Source organism: Protopterus annectens, chromosome 9.part0 (genome assembly GCF_019279795.1).
Source record: "Protopterus annectens isolate FY-2018-M chromosome 9.part0, PAN1.0, whole genome shotgun sequence".
NCBI lineage: Eukaryota > Metazoa > Chordata > Ceratodontiformes > Protopteridae > Protopterus > Protopterus annectens.
Window position 1 is genome coordinate 689,938,248 of NC_056743.1, and position 26,711 is coordinate 689,964,958.

At 37.6% G+C, this 26,711-nt stretch overlaps 1 protein-coding gene across 2 annotated transcripts in view; it reads left to right on the plus strand.

Moving 5' to 3' along the window:
* LOC122811452 (major histocompatibility complex class I-related gene protein-like) overlaps window positions 1-26,711 on the plus strand; it is a 685,432-nt gene that overhangs the window by 331,786 nt on the left and 326,935 nt on the right. For both annotated transcript variants that reach the window (XM_044083304.1, XM_044083303.1), the window contains exon 2: window positions 20,506-20,769. In XM_044083304.1, the coding sequence (XP_043939239.1) occupies window positions 20,506-20,769 (264 nt within the window). The remainder of the gene's footprint in view (window positions 1-20,505; window positions 20,770-26,711) is intronic.

Sequence of the window (26,711 nt, forward strand, 5' to 3'; positions counted from 1 at the left end):
TCCCTCTAGCATGTTCTACTTATTGCTGTGGCAAGGTTTAGCTCACTAGAGCATGTGGCTCACAGTGACTTGGATTTCTTTAGGTGGAGCATGATAAAGTATAAATGGTACCTAAAGAAGGTTTGGTCCCAACATGCCCACCCATTAGAATTTCAGATTCCCTTCCTTCCATGTCTCAAGAAAGAGACCTATTGGTGGATCCAGCAAATTCACCTGAACTTAGGATTACTTCTACAACCTCTCCTTGTGGCTCAACAGATGTTAAAAGATGTATCAGACCTGGGGTGGGGACCAACTATGAATAGTCTGAAGGTTCAGGGACAAAGGGACCACCAAAGGAAAAAAAAATACGTAATCAGGGAAATGACTGCCCTTAACCTAGCCATAAAAACATTCCTCCCATTCATACACCCAGGACTTCTAAAATCTTCAAAGACAACACCACAGTTGTGTGGTACAACAACAAGGGGGGAACAAAATCCTACTTACTTTGCAGGCTGGCTATCCAAGCTTGGGAAATGCCCACCCTCTCCAAGGTAATGCTGCAGGCAGTTTACATTCCATCACAAAAGTATGTTCAGGTGGATGCTCTCACAAGATCAATATCTCTGAACCATGAATGGATGTTGCACAAGGATGTGTTTCTAGATATAGTCCACTGGTGGGGTACACTTCAAATACATCTGCTTGCCTCCCCTCAGAACAGACAACTACAGCTATACTGCACAATGACTCCCTCTCCTCAGGCATGGTGGACACATTCTCGATTTCCTGGAAGGGGATATTTCTTTATACATTCCCCCACTTCCCTCTCATACAGAAAGTCCTGCTGAAGATTCAACAGGACAATCCCAAAAATCTTGCTGATGACTCCCTTCTGCCCAAGGCACCATTGGTTCCCCCTTCTTTTTTTTTTCACTAGCCAAAGGCAGTCACCACAAGTTACCTCACAAGGTGGACCTCCTTACAAAACAGAAGGGATCTCTCATCCACCCACACCTACAAACCCTCAAATTGACCCTGGGGGTGGTAAACTTCTGATCCCTTTTAGACACCTTTACTTAGAGAATGTGCTTTTGGTCCTGCAGGAGGCCAAGAAACCCACTACTAGGAGATCCTACCTATCTAAATGTAAAATATTCTCCAATTGGTGTCTTCACAAACAACTAGATCCTTTTCAGGCAGATGTACCTCTAGTGTTGTCTTACTTGTGTAAGCTACTTAAGAAAGAAATTCCATATTCCTCAGTGAAAGTCTATTTACCAGCTATTTCCACTTGTCAACATCTCAGTCTGCCTCTGCTATCCAGATTAGAAGTAAAGCTTTTCCTTAAGGGTGTGGTCCATCTTAGACCACCAAGAAAACCCATTCCCCCTCCTTGGGACCTGAATTACATTTTTGAAAAACTCAACAGTGCACCTTTTGAGCCAGCAACGTCAGCCTCTCTGAAAATATGCACTTGGAAAACAGTGCTTCTAGTGGCCCTAGCTTCTGCTAGGAGGGTGTCAGGGCTACAGACACTTATGGTTATCCCAACATACCTGATATTTCATAAGGATAGGGTCTCTCTTCACACAAACTTAACATACCTGATATTTCATAAGAAGAGGGTCTCTCTTCACACAAACCATCCTTCATGCCTAAAGTGGTCAATGAACTTTCGCTTAACCAGTCTATCCACCTGCCCACTTTCTTTCCTTCTCTACATAATGACAGTGAGAGAGTGCTCAATTTGCTTGATGTTCACAGGCAACTTAGATATACCTGGACAAGACTAAGAATATCAGAAAGTCTAACCAGTTGTTTGTATCCTTTCACCCCAGGGCCCTGGAGAAAGCAGTCTCCAAACAAACAATTTCTTTCTGGATTTCCAATACTATTACCTTCTGCTACTCTCTCCATGGCAAACACCTTCCCTGTGCTGTGAGGCCCACTCTACTAGGGCTGTGACCTCCTCATGGGGCCTTTTTCAAAGGTTTAGATACTGCCATTATCGTAGAGGCAGCCGCATGGTCTTCGGTCCATACTTTCACTAGACACTACAAGCTGGACTGTATCTCCAAGGCTAGGGCAGGCTTTGCAAAAGCCATCCTGCATGGTTTCATCGAAAGTTCTTCTTCCACCACCCATAACACATGTTGTGCTTTGGTACTCTCCCTCATGTTTAGAATACTGCAACATGAGAATAGAGGGACATAGAAAAGTTGTGTAAAATCTTGCCATAACTGTAGATGTCCTTCTCTTCTATGTTGCAGTATGCCTATCCCTCCCTCCTACTCCCACTTAGATATCTGTCTCTTCTTCTCCTTTATATTCAGTTAACTTTCCCCTTCTGGATGGCATCCTGATCAGCTTCCCTTATGACTGGGGCATTCAGTTCTGAGGTATGCATGTGTGGACATCACATTTATGGCCTATGGCTTATGGTACCCAAGTATGACATCCCACCCACCATACAGCAGCCAGGCTAAGCTTTTGTATATGGGCCAGATGTTCGAGTCACCTCAGGCAAAGGATCCCCATGTTTAGAATACTACAACATGGAAGAGAAGTACATCTATGGTTATGGTAACATTTTACACAACTATTCTATTTTTCCTTAGAAGTGTTTCCATAGGTATTGTTATACCCCAAGCAAATTTCAGAGAATTTTTATTTTTAGGTAGATAGCAAATCCTGGAAGTGTGATGGGAAAGAGTGTGGTAACTGCTAAAAAAGTTTTATTTTTTTTGTTGGGGGGGGTGCATCGAGTTGGTCAGGTTTTAACAATTTCTACAGAGTACCTAAGTAACTAAGAATAACTGCGGTGGTGGTGCTGCAGTAGTGTTGTCACCTCCCAGCAAGATGTTCAGTTCAATTCTCAGCTAAAGCGTCTTTTGTGTGGAGACATGCGTGAAGGGGCACACCTTCGTTGAAGGTTGTGTGTTAGGGCTGGCAACTCGGCATGTAAAAATCTTCTGCCAATCATTAGCAGACCGGAGTTCCGCTGTGGCAACCCCTAACTGGGAAAAGCCGAAAGACACAACAACAACCTAAGTAACTAAGAATATGATTGTTATAGAGCTGGGACCCAGTATCTGAGTTGCCTAGACATAACAGTATAATTCTGTCAGCAGACAAAAAAAAGTGTTCACTAGAAAATGGAAATAAAAACCTAAACCAACTGTATTTGAAGTATTTAATACTGTAAAACAAATTAAAGACTTAAAAGATGGATCTTCAGAAAAGGGAAGGAGAAAAGTTCATACAAATAAATGGAATATGTGGGAAAATACATGTAGAATAATGTTTAGGAGGAAATGTGTGGTTTCAGGGAAGGCAGGAACTGAGCAATTTGTCTAATGTTGGACTGAATGACAACTGTTATAAAGAAAGAAAGCATATGCAATGTTTAATTTATATAAATGAAAAAAAAAAAAAAATATATATATATATATATATATATATATATATATATAAATGAAAAGGGTTATTTCATATTAAACATGGAGGCCATTTTCCTGTTAAATCTGGATTTTAAAGTAACTACTAAGATGATTAAAAAGCTTAGCAAGAACATTAACATAGGTAATTTGTGCAAGTTAGAGTTTTCTGGCCAAACCTAAAAGCAATAGTGATACATTATGTTTTGTAAAAGCTGGTATGGAGGCTGACTATGTTGTAACTAGTACAAGTCCTCATTAAAATGATAGGCAGGCTATTGATAACTTTCCAGGGAGTATGACATTTAGTGCAAATAGTGGTATGAGACAAGGACGTCCACTTTTTTTGGGCGAGGGGGGTGTAAAATTGAGCATGAAGAGTAGTATGAGACAAGTATGTCCACTAAGTTCATTATTACATATTTGTTATATACATTTATTAAAGTCTAAAAACTGTTTTAATGGGAAAGGAAATTCAGGGAATGAGTTTTGTTTATCCAGACGCTGTTGAGTACTCAGACAAATGTTGTGCTTTAGCAAAGAATGACGCTGTTTGGCTTTGGATATATAAAAAAATGTTGAAGTAAATGGAATATTAAAGGTGAACACATCTAGGACAGAAGATTTATATGTATTAACACAACAAAAATGTTGAGATATATTGTATTACATTCTTAAAAATGTAAATAATTTTATTTATTTTTGAGAGTTAGGAAATGGGGTGAGAAAGCAAAAGAAGAAGCCAGTACCTGAAATCTTTAGTAATGATTACTTTTTTGAGGTTATTGTTTTTCCTATACAAATGCAGTTGAAAGGCAGTTTTGGAGCAGGTGGGAGAATAACTTTAACCCTATTAAGCAACTTTATGGAAAACATGTAAAGGAGAATTGTTTAAATTTAATAAATTCTATGACATTCTTTTAACACTTTTTCTTGGGAAAAATGATTGATGAAGGATAAAGAGCAGAAAACAATAGGTGAATAAAATAGTCCTGAAGAAATGAAAAGCATCAAAATAAGAGAAAAAAACAAAGCTAGTTAAGGAAAATGTAAAGATCTAAGTCCACATGGGAAGAAGAAACTGTTCTTAAGAATAACAGAAGAATTATTTTATGAGCTTCAATAAGCAGAAAAAAGTAACTTTAAAAAGGTATACAAAATCACTGATGAAAATATAAGTGAAGCACACTTAATTTTCTTACAAAAAATTGGTGGTGAAAGCAATATAAAATACTAAAGGATGGATGAAGTAAATGGTGATGGGGGGTATTAATGGAGATGGGGTTTGTATAATGGTCAAGGTGTTTATCTTACAGATACAAAGGTGGAAGTAGGGCTAGACTTAAAAAGGCCTCCAGGAGTCAGTAACCTAGTAATAAAGTATGAATCTATGAGTGGTTTAATTTTCATCTGTAAACAATTTATTATGGGACCATTTGAGTGAAAAGTGGAAACTGACATTTATGAAGTACATAAAATGGGTCTATATTAGAAGCATGAAAAACCCAAACCACGTATGCTCACATGAGTTAAAATGCTGGGAATCGAAAGTGTGATTGCAGGGTCGTGTTACAGTGAGGAGTGGGATATTTGCCCTTTCCTCTCTGTAGTGCAACTTTGGAGTTAGAATATATAGTTAGCAGGGGGTGTGGGTGCGCATTCCCCCACAATAGCAACTTTGATCACTGGTATTTTCGCTCATGTAAGTGTTCGATTTAGGGTTTTCGTGCTTCTAATATATAATATATATTATGGTATAAGTGATGGTAGTTAACAGCAAATATGAAGAGGGTTAGATCAGTGGTAATTACATGGAATGTAAAATATTTATTTTGATCACAGAATATATTTTAATTTATGAGTTAAAGGAAAGCTTGTGTATTTACAATGTGTGCTGCAACATGTGTGATTCTCAGATGGGGATAAGAGAGAAGAAGCCATATTGAAAAAAGATTACTTGTATTTTTGTTTGCAAATTCCTATAATTTCTCTCTCTCTCTGTGAAATAGATAAGTTACATTATTAGGGCATTTCCAGTGAAACTGGTTAGACATGGAAATGCTGTTATTGTTACTTCTGCTTTGCACATTCATATGAGGATTGGAAGTTCTAAGGGGTGGGTAGGCTGGAGTCTGGCCTACCTCCCATTCTTATCAAGTTAAGTTGGCAAGTTAAATTATTGTGGAATTTATACTGATTTAGGGCAAGCATGGCAGTTCTGATATTGTATTTGGGAACTTGTTAGAAGAGAGAAGGCATTCCAAATGGATGCTGAAACTCTAATTCAAATTCATAGAAGGTAGTTCCAGTGACAGTGAAGTTTTTCCTCTCTCCACAGCTGTGCAGCCTAAGTTCAGGGGATATGGTGACATCCCTCCCTTCAGTAAAATATTACTTTGAGATTTACTGAAAGTAGTTTCAGTGAATTAGTTTCAGAGTTTTTTTTTCTTTTGTTCAGTAGGTTTGCTTTTGCTTTATTGACATGGATCGTGTTATTTCCAGTTTACACATTCACATGAGGTAGAGAAATTCTAAGGAGTGAAGTGCGACTAGTCATTTTATTGTGTGTTAACTTTTTTAGTTGCTAGCATCAATAGTATTTGCAGTTTATTACATTTAGTAAAGTCTTTTATTGCCTAACTGTATAATTACAGATCTGTTGTGTATAATGATCTAAATGTCACACTTTATATAAAATTGACAAATAAAATGAAAGTATTTTTTAATTTGTGGGACTGTTAAGACCGGTTAAGTACAAATGCTTAGTACAGATGCTGTGTTACTTTCTAAAAGATGTCAGTTTTGTGCTCAGGTTAAAGATAACATTAAAACAATCAATAGATTTGCAGTCTTATGCAGGTTGTCAGATCAAGAAAATCATAAAGATAACATTAAAACAATCAATAGATTTGCAGTCTTATGCATGTTGTCAGATCAAGAAAATCACACCCATATCTGCACAAAAATTCCTGGAGGATGCCTGATTTATAGTTACATTTGAATTTGAGTATCACAATACTGTCTGTGTCTGGTGGCAAGTAGAAAAATTTGTTTTATTGTATGGTATCACACTGGTGAGATTGTTGACAAGACACACCTATGATAGGGACTTCCAAGATGGCTGCACAGTCTTCACAACTTGATTTAAACTCTCCTAGTGTGAAAACAGAAACTGAGAGAAAGGCCCATTGAAACTGTCAGTTTGTGTAAAATGTAGGCACTGGGTAGCAGTTGCATTGCCCTGGAGGTCAACTAAGATAAAAATTTGAATAACCTAAAAGAAAATCAACCAGAAAAGATGAAGAGAAAACTCTATCTGGGAAGAATGCTAAAGATGTTCAGCAAAAGACAGTTCATGTTTCAGCCTTTGTACAGGGATAGTTTCCCATAATTTAGAGGAAAAATAAATCAAATACACTCAGTAGTGTATATATATTTAATTACAAATTGAATAAATTTATCAACTCAAATAACTAAAGTTTGGAAAAAATATAAGAAACTTAAATAGCTACTCAGATGAACTTATCAAATTGCAAAAAAACAGAGGCTGAACTGAAGAAAACACTGGCTAAATATGAGGCTTCTCAAGAAGAGCTGTTTAGAGTTAGAAGACCAAGTGCACATAAAAAAACTGAAGGAACATACTGCATTAATTTTATGAAAGTAAAAACACGCAACTGGACTGGTTTTTCACAGCAGGATTTGTTAATTGAAAGGGCACATGAGGAGGCAGCCAAGACTTTTATTAGTAAAGATGCAGTCATTCCAGCAGAAACATTTGATCTGACAAAGCTGTGTCAGAAAGGAAAAGTATTAACAATTGGAGATAACAGAGTAGCTATGGGAAATGATTACTCACTAAATACCAGGCTGAAGAGATTAGTTAATGTTGAGTGGCAGGTGTGAGACTCAAATAACTGTATCCAGCTGTCTTCAGAATATTTTTTGAGGATCAAAGATGTTCTTTGATGCAAAACAGGCTGAGGAGGAAATCAAAAAGTTTAGCTAACAAAGAGTGAACTAGCAAGCAGAAGGGGTGCTGTTTCTCATTCTTCTGACAACAATGCTTATAGAAAGACTTTGCCAGTGAAACCTTTTCATTTTTCAAAAGAAAAATGATTGAGAGACAGAAAAAGAGATGGGAGCTGACTTGAAGAATCATGAGTACCTTGAACTTGAACTGGAGACTGGCGTTGGGAGATGGAGATGATCAGGGAGAAGACCAGCAACACTGAAATCAGTGAATAAATGGCAGGCTGTAAAACATCAGTCCTTTGTGAAAGGAATAGATGTGTGAAATATGGTTTTGCAAGAAAAAGACGATTGTCAAAAACTGGAGTTTTGTTCATTTTGTTAAACTTGTAGTTAAACTATAAAGCATATACCCCACTTTAGGTCCTTATTGTTCAGAATGGCACTGAAGGGAATGAACAAGTAACTGCAAGTGAAACAGTTTTTGTCATTAATATTTGTATAACCATTTCATGATGTAAACTGCATGTTCTGTTGTAAAGCAGTTTTGCATAGTAGAAAAGTCAGGGGTATTTTAAATGTGAGGTGCAAACAGTCTTATCAGTGATTGTTGTATATGTTAAAAATGTTAAAGCAAGCAAGTACTTTTTAGCTGTAAGTTGTATAGTCTTTATACTGTAACAAGATAAGAAAGGTTGGTTAAAAGTAAGTTAAAGTTAATATAATGTGAACTTGGATTGCTGTGGTATAAAAGTGTATTGCTATATGTAGAATTAAGACAGCAATTTATCATTTTACAATGGTGGATGTCTAGATTAATACCATTGAATTAAGGTGTAGTGTTTGTTTAGGCAAATTGGCTTGAAAATAAGACAGAATGATGAAAGTCATGGAAAATGCTAGGTGTCTTGCACCTACACATTTTCATTAGCAAATGGTCTCAGTGGGAGACAAAAGTCTGCAGGGACAGGCAAATCAGTGGACAGAAAACAAACCTTATTCTCATTTTTGTTTCATTTACATGTTATATATTACATGTTTTCCTTCTTTAGGACAACCGTCTTAAAGTCTAACATTACATAAATCATTCAATCCCCACCTTCCCTTAAATGTCACTCCTCCTTATGAACATTATTCTGAATGTATTGTTCCCACAAATTCCATTTATTTCTATTTAATTTGCTCCTTCCTTTTTCTAAAGCTCCATCTTCTAGTTCTTTTATCTCTTTTACAATATTCAATACTTCAAATACAGTGGTTTTAGATTTTGACTTACATTTTCTAGTAACTGCTTTTATTGGCAGCCAACTGAATTAAACTTAATAAGGCCTTACTACGTCTAGGCAATTCAGATCCTGTGTCCCAGTTCAAAAAGAATCAGTTCCTTAGCTACAGCCATTTGCACCCCCAATATTGCTGACACAGTACTCTCTAGGGAATTTTTAATTCTGCCAAAGCATTTCATTTTCAAATGCACGTTCCTAGTTAACCTCTTTCTTCCCCATCACGCCTTCAGCATTTGCTATCTACCTGAATAAAAATTCTTTGACACCTGCTTGATGTATAAAAATGCCTATGGAAACATATCTAAGCAAAGATCCCAAGCCTTTTGGACTTTTTGCATACTTGGAGCCATATAGATGTCCTTCCATTGCTTTTCCAGTTCCAGTTCCCAGTCTCTTCTAACCTCCTCTGAACTGATTCTTATATTTATAATGCAATATTTTTCTTTAACAACAGTTTATTTTATAGATTCAGCTAAAAACTCTACATGAGCAGTATTTCACTTAGGATTCACCTATCCCTTTCTCTTTGCCTATACCCTGATGTAAATCCCAGATAGGGAAAGCAGTCTCTAACCTACAGTCCAAACTTCTTAGTCTTATCCAACTCTATTAGCTTTCCCTTTCAAGTTATTTTCTCCCAATGCCTTGGTTCCTTTGCCAGTTTTCTTAAGTAATTTCCAACCCTATCTTGCTTATTTTCTGCGCCCCTACTTGCAGTCATCCCTATTGGCAAAACAGCCTTTTTTCCATTCATGTGTTGTAGTTCTTAGAATACTCTCTGTAACTATGTGAATATAATATTCTGTATTGTGTTTATTACTCTGCTTGAGCATTTGCATTTAAAATCCCACTCTCTGCTTATTTCTTGAACCCCCCCAAACACACACTTCATCATCATCCCTTCCCACTTTGAATTATAACCTTCTGCTTTTTTATATGAGCCTTAACTGTATGCCTCTAAAATATCCCGTCAAATCAGGTAATCCTAAACCATCTTGTTCTATTGAGAGGATCAGCTTATCCCACTTACCTCTTGCCCTCTTTTCCTCCCAGATAAATTCCTTCAACTCTTTATTAATTATTGTCTACAACTTTTCATCTGGTTGATAAAAATATGCCTGACCTGTATGCAAAAATAAATGGATTAAAAACATTTCACTGCTTGTATCTTACTATGCATATCCATAAACAAGAGCTTCCAGTTTCTCAGTTTTTGTATTATTTTTTGTTTAGTCTCTTACCACACATCTTTATAACTCCCTGTAGTCTCAATACTGCAGTGAATTTAATAGAACAATGCACAATTTAGTTTATTTATTTAAAAGTAGCCAGTGTACTTTTCTTGGGCCTAAAGGTTAATGATTACTGAAAGCACGGCATATGTTTTTCACATGGTGGAGGGGAGTCAAGATAACAGAAGAACAGATTGTAATTAGTGTGTGTGAGAACATAGTCTGTAACATGCGCTTTAGCATGGATAACCTTGATACAAGATTATGTAGTGCCTGTGGGTGCAACAATTGATTTGGGGCAACTGCTCCTATCGGGGACAGTAAACTTCATTATTTGAACATGTACATAATGTTTTGTGTTTGTTCTCAGTTAAATGGAATAAGGGGTTGAGCAACTGCTCAAGAGATCATACTGCCAAACAGTGTGTCAGGTAAGCCAAAAGTTGAAAGTATACATTCAAAAGAAGTGCCATGTAATAGGTGAGAGTAACAGCTTTCTGTCATGATAGCTTCTCTTTCCATGTTATCATAGAATGCTAATGGCCTTACTGGCAATGGTTACTGAATTGCATTAAGAAATGTAGAATGTAAACAGAAATACTGCAGGGAGTACATTTGAAAGAAATCAGCATGTGAATTTGACAAAGAAAGGATTTCAGAATGGACACTCAGCATACTACTAGTGAAAGGGGTAACATGGAGTAATAATACTGATTGCTGGAGAAGCTTCCAATAGTGATAGAGGAGGGAAAAGGCAATAATGGTAGATGTGTGGTAATAAGGGGATGTTGACTTAAGAGGAGAAAGATTACACTGATATGTGTGTATGTATATATTTATATATATATATATATATATATATATATATATATATATATATTGCACCCAAAAATCTATTATGAAGCTTAAAACATTTTGGGAGAAATAATCAACTTTCAAGAAGGAATATTACTTACAGGTGGGTACTGTAATTTGATTTGTAATAGTGAGGATGTATCTGGAGGACCTAGAAGGGAAAATACTGCAAAAGAAGGTAGATTTCTGAAGAAATATAAGAGATATTTGGTATGGAAGATTTGACCTCAGTAGCAGGAAATCAGACAGAATTTACATATTATTTCCCAAGGTACAATAACTGAACAAGATTGTATAGGATTTATATTTCTCAGGAGCATATATATTTAAATGAAACCTTTGACATAAATCCAATAACTATTTCAGATAAGCCATAAGATAAAGATGCAGGGTAATGAAGTAAAAATAATACACTTGTCACTTTCCTACTTAAGAAGACAGGCACTATTTATTATTATTATTTCCAGTTTGAGTACCAGGGAAGTCCACTGGGCCCAAGGGACCCATTTTCAGTGGAGACCCAGGGAGAAAAGCTCCAAATACAATATACAGTACAGATATAGTAATACAGAAATGTAAAGATACATTATCTAGAACAAATTGCAACAAAGGTACATACAGTGTTGCACAATAGTCAGACAAACTTAATTGTAGATTATCTTAAGGGTTATACAGGTTCATTTATGTGAGCACTCATTGCACAGTATGTGGGGAAAACACTTTACATACACCTTTAAAGTAGAAATGTAAAACCTTTACAAGCACACATTTAAAGTATGAAACTATTTACAGTATTTACACAGTTGTGATGAGGGTTAGGTAGCTCTAGGAACTGGAGAGCTTGGATACAGTTATAGAAAAATAAGCTACGGGAGATTTAGAGAGCTTAGGAACCTGGGGGAGAAGAGATGCAGATTTCTTCAGAAGGTATAGTTAATGAGTGGGATAAAAATTAAAACAGAGTTTAAAAATAAAGTAGAAATAAAAGATAATACTATGGGAAAGAGACAATAGTAATTATTTAGACCATCTAAGAAAGGTGAAATGATTGCAGAATAATGAGAATCAGACAGAACAAGAGGATGAACAATTGCTGAGAGTTAAAGGCAAAATAAATGAGCATTTGGATAACATATTTGAGTTTAAAAAGGTTTCTGTTAAGTAATTAATTTTGATAACTCCAGATAACACAACCTTTTAGCATAATGACATAATCAGCAGAAAGTAGAAAGGGTTGTCACAAAACTTAGGGAGCATATAGCAAGATAAATAACCAAAGACCTATACAGGTATTATAAATATGTTGGAAATGTTATGAATTTTTTATGAAGCAGAGCAATGTGGAAACCAAGAAAATGCACAAATCAGAATATTTATAAAATATTTAAATATGCCAATATTAGAGGAACAAGAGGTTCAACAATTAATAGCTAAGACAGGCAAAGATAAGATATAAATGGTGGTGTGTGATCATTCAACAGGTAAGTCTACAGGAACAAAAATCATTCCTGTGTAAGTTAGGAGGGAAGAAAGTAATAAAGCTCTAGAAGGTTTTGTTTAATGATACTTTAAAAGAGGGGAAGCACCAGCATCTTGGGAAAAAACTATAGTGGTGACATTACACAGAAAGGGTAAAGACCCTTCGCAACCAACTTCATATAAAACCCATTGCAATTTCAAACCATGATTATAAAGTGTTTATGTTGATACCAGCTTAGAGAGTGACACAGATATTGGCAAAATTGATAGATATGGATCAGTGTCATTTGTGGAAGGGAGGCAAACTAAACGATGATTCACAAGGATGCAGAATGTAAGAAAATACTACTATAGTTGCTGGGTCTTGATGCAGACAAAGCATTTAGCAGAGGCATTTGGGACTTATGAATAGATCAATGGAAATACTTTCCCTGACAGAATAATATGGTTAATTAGGAGAATATATGAAGGGCTGGAGGCAAGAGTGAAAGTGGAAAGGTTCCTATCAAACAAGCTGTGTTTGAACGGTGGAACCAGGCAAGCATATTCTCTTTCGCCTTCATTTGCTTTATATTTAGAACACTTGGAAAAGAAATTAAGAGATTCACAAAGTCAAGGTTATAACTGGTATGGTAATCAAGAAAATTAGTTTTATTTGTAGATGATTTGTAAATGATATTAGCTTGCACTTAAATTCAGAAAAGTATATTTCAGTCTTGAGGAATATTTTGAGACTGTTACAAGTCTATTCAGGACATGACATTAGTGAAGATAAAACAAAGTCTATAGTAAACTATATATGAATTAGTTCAGCAATACTCATATTTATGGGGACATAATAAGATGACTGCTTAGGAGTATAGATTAAAAAGGATTCTGTTATGAAAGATAAAGATATGTGGGAAGAAACTAAACAAAACATAATACAGAAACTGAGAAACCAGAAGATTTTGATTATGGATAATAAAAAACGAGCAGTGAAAATGTATTAAGTCCCTCTAACTTTATAACAGGTTGGGTATATTTTTATGAACCAGAAGAGATGTTGTGGAAAATAATTATTAAAGTGTTGAATGCATTTATTTGGGATGGGAGAAGAGTTAAAGTGAGATAAATTGATCATCCCCATAGAGCAAGGTGGTTTAGAATTACCTGATTTGAATGGTACTTTAGAGCTATGCAGTTAAGGATCATATGCATAATGCAAGCAAAAGGTTATTAATCAAACTGGAAATAGATGCTGATGAAACAGGGGAAGTTTGTGAAATTAGGAAGGAGTATGATTGTGGATGCAGACCCTTAAGGAGAATAACCACAACAATATAGGATGTTATTTATTTTATTTTACTTTACATTTGTTTACTGGGAGAGTCTGACTAAACAAGAAACCCATTTTCAGTGGAGGCCTGGGGAGAAAGCTCCACAATGGTTAGTACAGTAGATTCAATAAACACAAGTTATTTACGTACAGAGCAAAAGAAAGGAACTATTGTACGTTAAACCAATAAAATCAAAAGCACAAACTACATAAACTGTAACACCACGGCAGTTCAGGACCGGAAAAAAAATATATAAACGTGTAATATAAATAAAAATAATATAAATGTAAAACCACTACATGGTCAAAAACAAGCAAACAAGAGATTTTTAATAAGTAGATAAGGCACCTTTCGTTCCTAACATATAACGAACTTCATCAGATGAACTATTGTATGTTAACACAGTAAAATCAGCGTAGTATAAACATACAATAAAATAGAACAGCATAAGAAAAACATACAGTTTTTGGGTGATACATTCAGTTATATGATTACAATAATGTTGCAGAAAGTATTCAAACAACTAAGCCAACACAGGAATAGAGAAAGGAGGTTTTTCCAATAGGGATGACCGCAAGTAGGGGTATCAAAAATAGGCAAGAAGGGGCTGGGATTTACTGGAAAAAAGTTATCTAAGGAACCAAGGTGTTGGGAGCAAATGACTAGAAAGAGAAATGTAATAGAGTGGGATGAGGCCAAGCAAAAGTTTGGATTGCCAGTTACAACTTTCCTTACATATCAGGGATTAATATCACTCTATAGGCAAAGAAAATGCAACAGGGGAGTGCTGATTAAATGACCAGCTCTGGTAGAGTTTTTAGCTGAGTCTAGAACAGAAGCTACTGATGAAAAAAAGAAATAATTAGTAGGGCATATAAAATAGTGCATGATAACTATAAAAATAATCAGAGAAGGTTAGAAAGGATTAGAAAGAGAGACTGGAAAGGCAATTTACAAAGGAACAGTGGGAGGACTGTATGGCTTCGAAGTATGCATAATTCAGATGGTTTAAAATATTTGGTTGGAAGTGTTTGCAATGGTATTTTTATATGCCAAGCAGACTTCAAAGAACTTCCTTAGGTAGATAGCAAATGTGGTGGTGTGGTGGAAAAAGAGAGGTAACTGGAACATGTTTTGAGTGTAGTGAGTTGGCAGATTTTAGGAGCTCCCTTCAGTGTAGTCTGTCAGAAATGTTGGGGAAGCAAATGGTTGTAGTTAAGGAAATTATTTCTTTGAGCTTGGACAGGATTTGAATTGCCTGTAGTTTGTAAGGTCGCATTATGTTTAATGTTATTTTTGCCAAAAAAGCAATTAGTAGAAAATAAGAAATCAGTAAAGTAATGGCTTAAAGAAAAAAAATGAATTAGAGATGGGATCTTAAGAATAGGGAAGAAGCAAATTACATAGAAATAAATGAAATTTGTTGGAGTAATGCCTGCAGGATAATGTTCAGGAGTGAGTTAGGAGTGAAGATGAAGGGAAGGCAGGATATGAGTTGTTGCATCTTTCGGCTTTTTCCTGGTTAGGGGTTGCCACAACGGAATTCCGGTCCGCTAATGAATGGCAGTAGATTTTTACATGCCGAGTTGTCGGCCATGATGCACAACCTTCAACAAAGGTACGCCCATTCACACATGTCTCCACACAGAAGAAGCTCTAGCAGAGAGTCGACCAGGACAACGTCTTACTGTGAGGCGACAATGCTACCGCAGCAACACCACTGCAGTTGTAGGCAGGATATGAGTAATGTATGAAGGCAGGATATGAGTAATGTATGCAATCTTGGACTGAATAATTGTTAAAAAAGAAAGAACATGTATGTAATATATATAATGCATGGATATGAGAAATGCTATTATGGATTCTTTTCTTTGCTATTATGTATGTGTGTCTATGTCTTAAACTTATAATTTAATAAAGGTGTTTAAAAAAGGAAATACCTGTGATAGCTAGCATGGTCCACGGCCTGTTCTGTACTTTTCCTACAAAAATGTTGCTAGTTTTATTTGTGGACTTACACAGAATACAATGCTACTTGAATGAGGAAAGCACTGTGTTGAGCATTGCTGGGGTTCACTGAGGTGCCAAGGAATTACATAAAAGTAAATTCAGCTTACACAGTTTACAAGTGACATTTGTACTTAACAAAAACAATAAACTGTGTTTGTATAAAACAAGAAAGCCTTTATTTGTTACACTGGTGCTTCTGACTTTCAGAAATAGATAACAGTAGACACATTGTAAAGTAAGAAACAATTGTTTTGATAAATTCCTGATTAAATGCAATGACAGGAAACTAGGAACTTTAGGAAGTTAGGTATGTGATAATTAATGAGACCTCATATGACTTATTGTAGTCCTGTGATAATTACAGGATCTGAGTTCAAATAGCTTACTGAATGTAAGCAGTACTTTTGACACCTCATTGATAGTAAGTGAGTATGACAGGAAGGAGAGAAGAAACAGTAAACTTCACAATGTTAATAGAAATACCCTAATGTATATTATAATAAATACTTCATTGTCAGCTCACTGTTCATGACTCAGTATTTTAGTGCATTGCATTAAAAGATTTACTGTGTCTCTTTCTTATATGTAACACCTGTGACAAGATAACTATTAAGTCATCTTAAATAAAACAAAGAAGTTACAACTACCATCACCACTATGATCAATACTGAAATGCTTGGCAACAGGGCTCACAGATAAGCAATTTTTAATGTCATGCATTTGTTTAAGAATACGTAGTCTGACTTTCCTGGTTGTCTATCTTGTGTGATACATATCACAAGGACAGGGCAGTGCATACATGACCTGGGTAATTAAAGTCCACTTTCTTTACAGGTCTTTGCCAGTAATGTAATGGACCTGCAGGCCACCTTTTGAACACATTATACAGAATACTACTCCAAACTAGAAGCCTAGTTTTCTATAACAGAGTCACACAGTATAATATTTTAGACTTTCTCTCTTGTTTGTGGAATTCCTGTAAGTGATATTAAGCACAGTTTTAAGGGGTCTGGATAAAACCTCATCATTCACAAGTATATACCAGTACTTTCTGGCTATTATGAGGAAACATGTCACATATAGGACAAATGTGGTATACCCTGTAAGAAATATACCTCCTGTCTCTCATCGCATCTTCTTTCATGATGGTAAGTGCCTTTGTTCCAGTAATGCTATTCTGGACTAAAATGTTGCTTTATGACAGGCCTCCTGGAACACATACACCTCATAAACCCATTGCATCAAGTCACCCAGTATCTTATAAGTTACTTTGTGGAACTCTATATCATCCAGACAGAGATTCTCTACTCTTAGAAACTCATGGTAAGGTAGAGACTCAGCCAGGTGTGACATTTGAGCACTGTTTCCCATGAACAAGTGTTGGTAGTATTTAATTTCTGTATATTCTGAACCTGATGTCATTGTTGTATGTGTACAACATCATGTTTAAATATTTAATATGGTACTTATTCCTAACATAGAATGGTCCTAACATGGATGGTGTAGTGGTGCAACAGTTGCATTGTCACCTCACAGCAAGAGGATCTCCGGTATGATTCTTGGCTGGGGAGCCTTCTGTGCAGAGTCTGCATGTCCTCCCTGCATCCATGTGGGTCCCCTCTGGGTGCTCTGCTTTCCTCCCATGTTATAAAGACATATGTTTGGAACATGTCTCCCTGGGCATCTGCTGAAAAATGTCTTTGTTCCAAGCTGGACTTTCCTGGTAAACAAATGTTAAATAAATAAATAACATAGTAGGAGGAAGTGTCAAAGCTTTTCAGATTCAGTTTGTGAATGAAATTTTCAAATTCAGCATGAACACCATCATAGATAAGAACCAGGTCATCTGTGTACCTGTAATACATTTTAACATGCTAATGAAAATAAATGTGTACATCGGAACATGCCTCCTTAATCAAACCATAGAAAAAGCTAGAGTAATGTAGGGCAAATTTGGCCCCCATAGCAGCTAGATGAAGTATAAGAAATAAATAATCCAAATAAAGCCAAGCAGCAGAGACAACCACGCAGCATCAAAAACACCAGAGATTCAGTTAAAAAAGTAATGTGTACACTGGTAAGCACCTTCACTTGTAGCTTCTTCAGACCATTAATGAAATCACATACTCTAACAGCTCTCTCTAATATATTCAAAAACAGCCATTCAAAGTTTTCAAGCAATTATTCAATCACTAACAAAAGTAGAGTTAAAGCAACAATGCTACAATAAGGCACTCTGTCATCATTGTTGAAAGCAGAGTTATACTATTCATAACAAAAAGTGCATATCTGAAGATAAATATACACTAGTTTAGATAAAACACATATATTAATTAAAAAACTTTCAACTACAAGATTTCATAAAAGATATATATGTATATGATGTATACATGCGTAAATATTCTGTGCACAAAAATTAGTCCTGAAACACTTCATAACACTTCACATGAATTAAAACTGATAAACCTGTCTAACATAGATTCATTATGCACATCAACAATTCCATATTATCTAAACAATTATAAGGAGCGGAAAACTCAGCTAACATATAACTTCCTGGACTTCAGGATAGGTTTCATGGAGGCTCTCTCATTTAATCCTCTTCCTTTATCTGTTCTAAACCTTAAAATCCATTTCATTTCCCTCCCTTCAGTGCAATTTCTAATATCTCCTTCCCTGGCAAGGGGTATTATGATATCTATTACCATAGATTTAAAATTATGGTCTTCTCCTTCTGCCATTACATGCTTGGCAAGAGCATTTGTGGAGGATTTAGTCCTGATGCCATAAAGATGTTCCTTTATCCTATTTTTAAGCATCCTGTCGGCCTTACCAACATAGAAAGACCTGCAGGTATCACACACCGCAAGATATGCTACATGTGAGGTGTTACAATCTGCCATAATAGTGAAGCTATAACTCTGCCCCGTATCCGGGTGCACAAATTTGCCACTTGGATCTAGGTATCTACAGTAACTACATTCTCCACAAGGAAGTGTACCCATGCCTTGCTTATGTCCAGAGTCATGCTTATCAAAGGGTTGACAAAGAATCCTTTTTTAATTGGGTTTATTCTTAAACCTAAATATCGGTGTGTCACCCACAATGTTCTTAATATCAGGGTTGATAGTTAGTATCCCCCAATGCTTACTAATTATATCATAAACTATCTTATTATCTGTAGTGAAGAACATGGGTATCCTAACCTCATTAGAGTGAGTCATAGAAATGCTCCTTGTATCATGTTCAAATCTGTTGGAAAAGTAAGGGCTGGCTGTCCCTTGTCTAAGGGGAATCTAATTCATATAGCCCATCATTGATCTCAACACTACTATAGCCTCGCTTCATGAGTCTTTCCTTTAGGGTATTCAGATCTGAGTGAAATCCCATATCAGATGCATTTAGCTGGGAAACTCTCATCCCTTGCCCTTTAACTATGTTCTTAAATTCATAATGGGGATGCATACTGCGTCTGTGTAGGAAGGTGTTCTTGTAACATTTTTTCCTATAGACACATGTGTTGATAAATCCCTTCTCTAGTCTTTCAACATATACATCCAAATATTCTAAAAAGGATTCTTTGTCAACCATTTGATAGGCATGACTCTGGATATAAGCAAGGCATGGGTACACTTCCTTGTGGAGAATGTAGTTACTGTAGATAGCTAGATCCAAGTGGCAAATTTGTGCACCCAGATACAGGGCAGAGTTATAGCTTCACTATTATGTCAGATTGTAACACCACACATGTAGTATATCTTGTAGTATGTGATACCTGCCGTGTTGGTAAGACTGACAGGATGCTTAAAAATAGGATAAGGGAACATATTTATGGCATCAGGACTAATTCCTCCACGAATGCTCTTGCCAAGCATGTAATGGCAGAAGGAGAAGAACATAATTTTAAATTTATGGTAACAGATATCATAATACCCCTTGCCAGGGAAGGAGATATTAGAAATTGCACTGAAGGGAGGGAAATGAAATGGATTTTAAGGTTTAGAGCGGGTAAAGGGAGAGGATTAAATGATAGAGCCTCCCTGAAACCTATCCTGAAGTCCAGGAGGTTATATGTTAGCTGAGTTTTTTGCTCCTTATAATTGTTTAGGTAATATGGAATTTTTGATGTGCACAATGAATCTATGTTAGACAGGTTCATCAGTTTTAATTCATGTGAAGTGTTATGAAATGTTTCAGTACTAATTTTTGTGCACAGAATATTTACGCATGTATACATCATATGCATATATATTTTATGAAATCTTGTAGTTGAAAGTTTTTTAATTAATATATGTGTTTTATCTAAACTAGTGTATATTTATCTTCAGATATGCACTTTTTGTTACGAATAGTATAACTCCGCTTTCAACAATGAACACACGAGTGCCCTGTTGTAGCGTTGTTGCTTTAATTCGACTTTTGTTAGTGATTGAATAATTGCTTGAAAGCTTTGAATGGCTGTTTTTGAATATATTAGAGAGAGCTGTTAGAGTATGTGATTTCATTAATGGTCTGAAGAAGCTACAAGTGAAAGCACTTACCAGTGTACACATAAAAGTTCTACTTTTTTAACTGAATTTCTGGTGTTTTTGATGCTGCATGTTTGTCTCTGCTGTTTGGCTTTATTTGGATTATTTATCAAACTTACTTGCAGTGGGACATCTACCCTGAGGAGTGTTTTTTGCTTTATTATAAGAAATAAATACTTTCTTTTTGTGTGGTACCTAGAAATTTTGTGCAGATGGCAAGAAATACATCAACTTTTTACTTAATACTGGCATTATGTTGTAAATAGAAGTGTGATGGTGACCTTTTATGCTTATTTTTGTACAACAGTGTATGTTGGAATGGATATTAGTGTAACTTGTTAATTGTATTATTGCTGGTGTCATTATCTGCTCCTGTATTGACATACATTTTCACTCTACAGGTGGCAACCACTGGTTGCGTGTTTTGCTGACAACAGTGTCGGGTACCTCAGAGATTCCTGAGTTTGTGGCATTGGGTTATGTGGAAGATGAATTGCTTGCAAGATATGACAGCAAAAATCAAAGTCTTGAGCCCCTTAAGAAGTGGGTAGTAGATGTTGTGGGTGAGGATCACTGGAACAGACATTTAAAGATCTTGCAAGAGCAACAACTGATGTGCAGAAATATTCTGCTGATGTTGATGATCTTAAACTACCACACTAGTGGTAAGTGATTTCAGCCTTTTCAGACAGAACTTTGCTCATTTAAAAAGCAACAGGAACTGCACAGAGATACACGCACACACACACAGATACACACACACATGCACACACACGCATGCACGCACACGCACACACACAAACACATACACGCACATGCGCACACACACACACACACACACACACACACACACACACACACACACACACACACACAAACACAAATACACAAACACACAAGCACACACACGCACACACGCACACACACACACACACACACACACACACACACACACACACACACACACACACACACACACACACACACACACACACACACACTGTCTATTTCACTCTCTGTTCTTCAACAGGACTCATTGGTTAGTTGTGGAGCCATCCTCATACTATTTAACAGTAGCAGTGGGTTAACTCTTATTAACAAATGATAACCACAATCAGTATGCCTATTTTAAACTGAGAATTTATCAGCCATAAAGCATGTAAATAAATACAACTAACTTTCCATCCTGAGCAACTTTCTTGAAGATGGTTGACTGCATCAGGTGTGTCTTATCTGTATAATTCAGATAACATGTTGTTATGCTAGCAGAATTCAGATAACGTGTTGTTATGCTATTTGTTGTTAGTCTTTAAATTCCCCAGATTAGTTGTTTATTATAGTGATATTTAGTGGGGTACTTACTGGGTACACTAACATCATTCCATTACAGGTAGTATAATCAGTAGGTCCTGACACAGTATCATCCCAACATGGTCTTGTGTTGTATTCCTGAATAGCCATTATAAAAATCCCAGTAATGCATTTTTTTGTAAACTGCAGCATTTATACTTACACACACACACACACACACACACACACACACACACACACACACACACCTATAAACATACAGAAATATATATGCATTCTGTATATCATCCATTCTGGAAGCATTGTTGTGTTTAAAAAATTGCCTCTTTATAATAAAATTGTGTGTGTGTGTGTGTGTGTGTGTGTGTGTGTGTGTGTGTTTTGTTTTTATAGTCCCTTAAAAATAAAAGGTCCATAAAATTTAATATACACATGCACACAGACACACACACACACACACACACACACACACACACACACACACACACACAGACACACACACACACACACACACACACACACACACACACACACACACACACACACACATATGCACTCGCTCACTTGCCTACATACAGGCACAAAGACACACACTCACTCACCCCCCCCCCCCCACACACACACACACACACACACACTAAAAACAATAAAATTGCTGAAAAAAAATTATGAAAAGTCTGTTTTAATTCAGTTGCCCATTTTTCCATTGTTTATTTGACCTATGAAAGAAGCCGCTCAAAGTACATGTTTTGGAGGCAAACTGGCTATATATAGATACATATAGATATGTATAGCCTAAATTGGTTAGAACTACCCCATCAACTAAAATATACACAGCCTCTTACCACCTATAAGATTATCCAACATCCATCTGCTTGTTCAACATTAAATACCATTCTACACAATTATGTTCCAAATCAGTCATTACAATCCAGTGATGAAGACCTCCTCTCTGCCCACAAAACTATCAAACCTGTTGGGCATTATCTGTACTCATATCATATTGTTACAGCTGGGAACTCCTTTCCTGTATCCAAGAGGTCAATACCTTCCCTCCTGTCCTTTAATATCACTCAAAGACTTCCTAGCCAAAACTTGACTCTGTTCTTGCTCTCCTCCAGGATAAACTATAACCCTAAATATGAACAAGTACCTGTCCATATCTTACACCTCCTTACTCTCCCTTTTCCACTCACTTCCTTACTTCTATCAATTTATGTCTCCTGACTCTCTCTCTCTGTCTAAATATACCATAACCCTGCTTTTCTCTCACTTCATATTGCAATTCCTGTTTGTATTATGCTAACTTATATTTAATTTCTCTATAAACTGGCTAAAATGCCTCTAAATATTAAACCATTGTCATGTAAGTTGTATCCATTCTTAACCAATGCATCCCTATTATGTCTAAATTGGTATTATTTAAACAGTAGATATTTGTGTTTTATTTTTGAAAATTGTAAATTATTGTTCTTAAAAGGGGGAATTCAATAAAGCCAACACAGATTAATTTTCCATGTAGGCATAGTGGCATGGAACTTACAAGGAGGTAAGCAGCCGTGCGATCCAGTAAACAGAGTTGAGGGGCGTGCACGAGCATGCCAACACAGAAGTGTCCATGGCATACAAATCACCTCATAATCAGGTGAACTGAATGCAAATTAGGGTGTAGAGTGATTCAGCAAACAGACAGACAGTCATGCGGATCCCGTGTAGGTGTCAGATGTGTACACATAAAAATTCTGTGTACATGAAATTAAAAAGTAAACAGGAGCTGTAAAAGCCCTGTTAGAAGGTCAGAAATAGCAAAGCAGACACAAATATGTTCAAAACTATGCCCTCTTTCTGCTTTTTCTGGTTAGGAGTCACAACAGCAGATCTCCGGTCCGCTATTGATTGGCAGTGATTTTTACAGTGTCAGGTTGCCAGCCCGATGCTCAACCTTCAGAGAAGGCACACACAAAATCATATACCTACCTGCATGTCTTTACAGTTCACTCGACTGCAGGGAAGTCATCCAGACTCTGCACAGAAGGGGATCCAGCCGAGAATTAAACCAGAGAACCTCTTGCTAAGAGGTGATAATGCTAACCACTGCACCACCTTGGCCAACGATGTGTGTTCAGAAAGTAATGAAACAAAATTTAAAATATTTTTTAATACCCATATTATATTTGCATGGCATGCAGCAGTGTGCAAACATGCCATTATGCAAAAAAAAAAAAATAAAAGTGTAAAAATGAAAAAAATAAAATATGTGACAACGATGCATTATAGGGCCTTGCATGGAGTATGTACAATGGTAGATGTCTGTGGTTGCTAAGGCGGTAGGTCCTGGAATAGTGTAATATCCAGGTTGCATGCACGGATGTGCAAATGAGCTGGGGTTACTGAATAGCACAAATGGGTAGTTGTGCCTGCAGATCAAACCCATGTAGCCCTTGAACCATGTTGGTGTCCACAGAAGATGTTGCTGATGTCAAAAAGGGGTGTGTCTCTTTCTTTAAGCACATTAGAGCATTGAGGTACCCGTTTACATGCCAGGCCACTGAGCTGAGGAGAAGGGGTGTGTCCAGTGCTGTTAAGCTGTTATTAGCTTTGGGGCATGTATTTAAGCTGGTTTCAGCTGTGCTGAGTGTGTCCATTTATGGGGGTGTGTCTATTGACTGCTGAGCATTGTTTATACCTGCGGCATGAATTTGCGTGCCACACTGCAGTGCTTAGCAAGGAAGGCTGTCAAAAAAAGAAAAAAAAAGAAATTGGCTGAGAAAGCTAATCATATATAAATTACTGATGACCCCTGTTCCACCTAAACAGGACCATTCCAACCCCTCAGTGATGTACTTGGCAGGTGGAATGCATCATATTTAGCCAATCACACAGGCTGCATCTACAGCAGAGCACCATAAATTATGCATGCATCTTACAATCTGAATTTTCCCCATATGCTGCACCATTGGAATTTAGACTTTGGAATTTTAACTGAGAGGATGCTAGGAGCTGCTGCAGCTCTGCTACATCTATATGTGCTAGATGCTGAGGTCAATACTGATGCTGCTGCTGACAATAGGTCTAGACTGAGAAGAAGAAGAGTGTTCAGGCCCAGGGTAACCTTCCAAGGGCTACATGAGCTGGAGATTGTAGAGTGCTACAGGGTGGACAGGGACATACTACAAGAACTCACTGAACTCTGGCACCCTCAACTCAGAGCCAGAGCCAATAGAGGGGAACCCATCCCAGTGGAAACAAAGGTATGTGTAGCCCTTAGGATACTAGCTACAGGTACTTTTCAAAGACCAATTGGGGACATGATGGGGATCTCACAGGCATCAGCATCCAGGGTACTCCACCATTTCCTGGATGCCATGCAAACACATGCCAGTGAGCACATTTATTTACCCCAGATCCCTGAGGAGAGGGCCAGCAGTATGCATCTCTTCTACTATGCAGCACATTACCCTGAGGTACTGGGTGCCATGGACTGCACTCATGTGCATATCAAAGCACTGCCTGGTGAGGAGGGTAGAGTCTACATTAACCGCAAGGGGTATCACTCTATCAACTGCCAGGTCATGTGCAATGCCCAGGGCATTATCATGAATATGTGTTCTGGCATACATCACAGCTGTGCCAGATGTTTGCAAGTTGGGACACCCCTACTGGGGGATGCTGGGTATGCACTAGAACTGTGGATGATGACACCCATCAGAAATGCACACACACCTACAGAAGAACACAATAATGAGGCACATACACAAACTAGACACATCAGAGAGTGTGTGTTTGGGCTGCTGAAGTCACATTTCCAATGCCTCGATGTATCTGGTGGAGCCTTGCAGTACTCTCTAGCCACATGTGTACAGATGTTCACAGTATGTGAACATGTGTACAGATGTTCACAGTATGTGCCAAGCTACACAATATGATCCTGCGAAAACAGCTGCAGCAGGATCATCACATGGAGGGGACACACAGCCCCCCACCAGTGCCTAGGTCCCCACAGCCACATCCACAGAGGGACTCGGAGGAGCCCCCAGAGGCTGTCCCTGTAGGCAGACGTAAGCATGCTCAGTATGCCTTGGCCTTGGCCAAGAGGCAACAAATAGCACATGCACCAACAACTTAGGGTCCTAGGGACTGACACCTTGTTCCTACTCGCATACATAGTAAAAAGGATGCCAGCCACACCACACAACCTGTACCTAACCATGTATTGGCTGTGTACTGCATGCATCAAACAGAGTAAGCACTGAAACAGAAGACTCTCAACTGCTATTCATCTGGTAAGTCACTCTACTATACAACAGATGTATGGGATACTAGACTATGGTAGCATATGTATGGATCTGCTGCATGTGTGCAAGGGAATAGCGTGGACTACTGGGCAACTTGCAGAGACCTAACAGCCACTTGGGACAACAGGTACTCTGTCCAATACTGAGTGCCCTGTAATAATCATTAGGCTACATGGCTGGAAACCCCACTGCATTATGGGAAATGCCAAATAGTGGGGTAATAGGACAGATGCAAGACTGTCAGTGCCAGAGTCCCCTACCCCCAACACATCTATGTTTCCATACAACTGCAGTAACAGAGTACATTTGCAAGAGTATAGCAGCAGACCACACAATTCCAGGGCTGTAACAAAGAACCTGGCCACGTGCTCTGTTTTCCACAAAACACAGGGGTCACAGCAGGGGTAACAATGTATGTTTGTATGCTGTTGATAATGTGAGGAATTAAACCTCACTTTCTGGCAGCTGGTGTGGCTCACTCAGCTAAGGACATTAGCATGGTTGATGGTTCAAAACTGGCCACACCTACAGCTTTTGCAAGTAAGTTACTCATATGGTAGGAGTCCCACAGACTGTCAAAATGCTGCAATCCATTACTGCCAGAAAGCTGGACAAAGTTAGAGAAAATGGGGGCACAGAGGGCCAAACCTACAGACATTACACATGCTCTGGGTAGCCTAGAATGTGGCTAGTATAGCAGCATGTTGCAACAGGTCAGATTAGCAGCAGGATATAAAGGCTATCACTTAACTGTGTCAGTACTTACAACAATTCAGTGGACTGCATTTAGTAGTATCTTAGTGGATAAACACAACTGTATGAGGAACAGAGCAGACATATGGACATTCTGTAAAAACAAGTACAGTGAGAGGTGTGAAAACTGTTACCCTGTGTGTGGTGTTACATCATGTGCCCAGTCACATCATACCTCTCAAGAACTTACAGAAGAAAATCTGGGCAAAGCCATGAACAATAGTGGGACAAAGGCCCAAATATAAGGA